The sequence below is a fragment of the Rhincodon typus genome, chromosome 12, assembly GCF_021869965.1.
Source record: "Rhincodon typus isolate 14 chromosome 12, sRhiTyp1.1, whole genome shotgun sequence".
NCBI classification, from domain to species: domain Eukaryota; kingdom Metazoa; phylum Chordata; class Chondrichthyes; order Orectolobiformes; family Rhincodontidae; genus Rhincodon; species Rhincodon typus.
This window is the reverse complement of record NC_063343.1, coordinates 29,701,145-29,702,122: the sequence shown is the minus strand read 5'-3', so window position 1 is coordinate 29,702,122 and position 978 is coordinate 29,701,145. Positions and strand designations below refer to the sequence as shown.

The 978-nt window shown below is 51.2% G+C and overlaps 1 protein-coding gene across 1 annotated transcript in view; it reads left to right on the top strand.

Moving 5' to 3' along the window:
• The first annotated feature begins 571 nt into the window (after window positions 1–571).
• Window positions 572–978, top strand: part of thoc3 (THO complex 3) — a 16,799-nt gene continuing 16,392 nt past the window's right edge. Inside the window, exon 1 of the mRNA XM_020530374.2 lies at window positions 572–798. Coding sequence (XP_020385963.1) covers window positions 616–798 — 183 coding nt within the window. The 5' untranslated portion in view covers window positions 572–615. The remainder of the gene's footprint in view (window positions 799–978) is intronic.

The window sequence follows — 978 nt, the reverse complement described above, 5'->3', positions numbered from 1 at the left end:
GAGTCCAAAACTAGAGGGCATAGGTATAAGGTGAGAGAGGAAAGATTTTAAACAGACCTGAAGGGTAACTTTTTCACACAGAGGGTGGTGCATGTTTGGAATGAACTGCCAGAGGAGGTGGTGGAGTCTGGTACAATGACAACATTTAAAAGACATCTGGATGGGTACATGAATAGGAAGGGTTTAGAGGGATTTGGGCCAAATGCTGGTAAATGGGACTTGATCAGTTTAGGATATCTGGTCGGCATGGATGAGTCGGACCGAAGGGTCTGTTGCCGTGCGGTATGACTCTACGAATCTATGAGTGAGAAGTGTACAGCCGTCTCCTGTCAAAGAACCGAACAGAAATGCAGTGAGAGGGACATTACCCCTTTAAGACAGTAGCAAGTGATATCTGACCGTACCATTTCTTTCCAGGGATAGACTTTAGAGCGTAAACTTTTCAAAAATGAAAACTGATTGCATTTTCAAATATCTTTAGACAGAAAACCTCATTTTTAAAACAATAGAAGTATCAGTTGTGCCTGAGGTCTGCCAGTTACCAAGTGATTCCTGCGACCATCCGCTCAATCCTCCCCCACCCGGATTGTGAGAGGAGTGGCCCGAACCGGCAAGATGGCGGCGGCCAGTTACCTGCTGGAATCCCAGGAGCATTTCAAAAATAACGGCCGCACTAAGGAATTCTCGGCCCATACGGCCAAGGTGCACTCGGTGGCTTGGAGCTGCGATGGACGCAGGCTCGCGTCTGGCTCTTTCGACAAGACAGCCAGTGTGTTTGTGCTGGAGAAGGATCGGCTGGTGAGTGGCGAGATGAAACAGAGAGGATGAGAGGGGAATCAACCTTCAACTCGGTTTAGCTCCCTCTTTCCCCCACACCCACACCCCCAACCCACCCCACTCCCCCCCAACTACCCCAACCCCCCGCCACCCCGCCTCCTCCCCCACCCCCCCATCCCCCCCCACACCCCATTCCCCCCA